The 288-nt window shown below is 44.8% G+C and overlaps 1 protein-coding gene across 1 annotated transcript in view; it reads left to right on the top strand.

Annotated features, from left to right (window-relative positions):
• LOC119586562 (uncharacterized protein CG5098-like) overlaps positions 1-258 on the top strand; it is a gene marked incomplete in the record, with an annotated part of 7187 nt that extends 6929 nt beyond the window's left edge. Inside the window, 1 exon segment of the mRNA XM_037935316.1 lies at positions 106-258. Within this exon segment, the coding sequence (XP_037791244.1) occupies positions 106-258 (153 nt within the window).
• Between the last annotated feature and the right edge of the window lie 30 nt (positions 259-288).

Below are 288 nucleotides of genomic sequence, written 5' to 3'. Positions count from 1 at the left end.
CGGACAAAACCACCAACAAGCATAACAAGTATTTCTACAAGAATGGAGAGATAAAAATGAATAAATAAATCAAAGTAAAATGAACTGAACATGCTTATGACATAGATGATTGGGGTGCCACAGCCATGCAAAGCCCCACCATCACAGGAGGTAGATCTTACCAGCAGCCGAGCAGGAGTGGCCGTGGGGACAAACCTCCATGGGGGAGAAGAAGACCCTCCGAGTTCCAACTGGTCAAAAGACACCCACAATATATAAACAAACAGTGCACCATGTGGAGTGTACCTA

Source organism: Penaeus monodon, chromosome 21 (assembly GCF_015228065.2).
Source record: "Penaeus monodon isolate SGIC_2016 chromosome 21, NSTDA_Pmon_1, whole genome shotgun sequence".
In the NCBI taxonomy this organism is placed as follows: domain Eukaryota; kingdom Metazoa; phylum Arthropoda; class Malacostraca; order Decapoda; family Penaeidae; genus Penaeus; species Penaeus monodon.
Note: the sequence above shows the minus strand (reverse complement) of the source record. Positions and strands in the feature narration are given on the sequence as shown.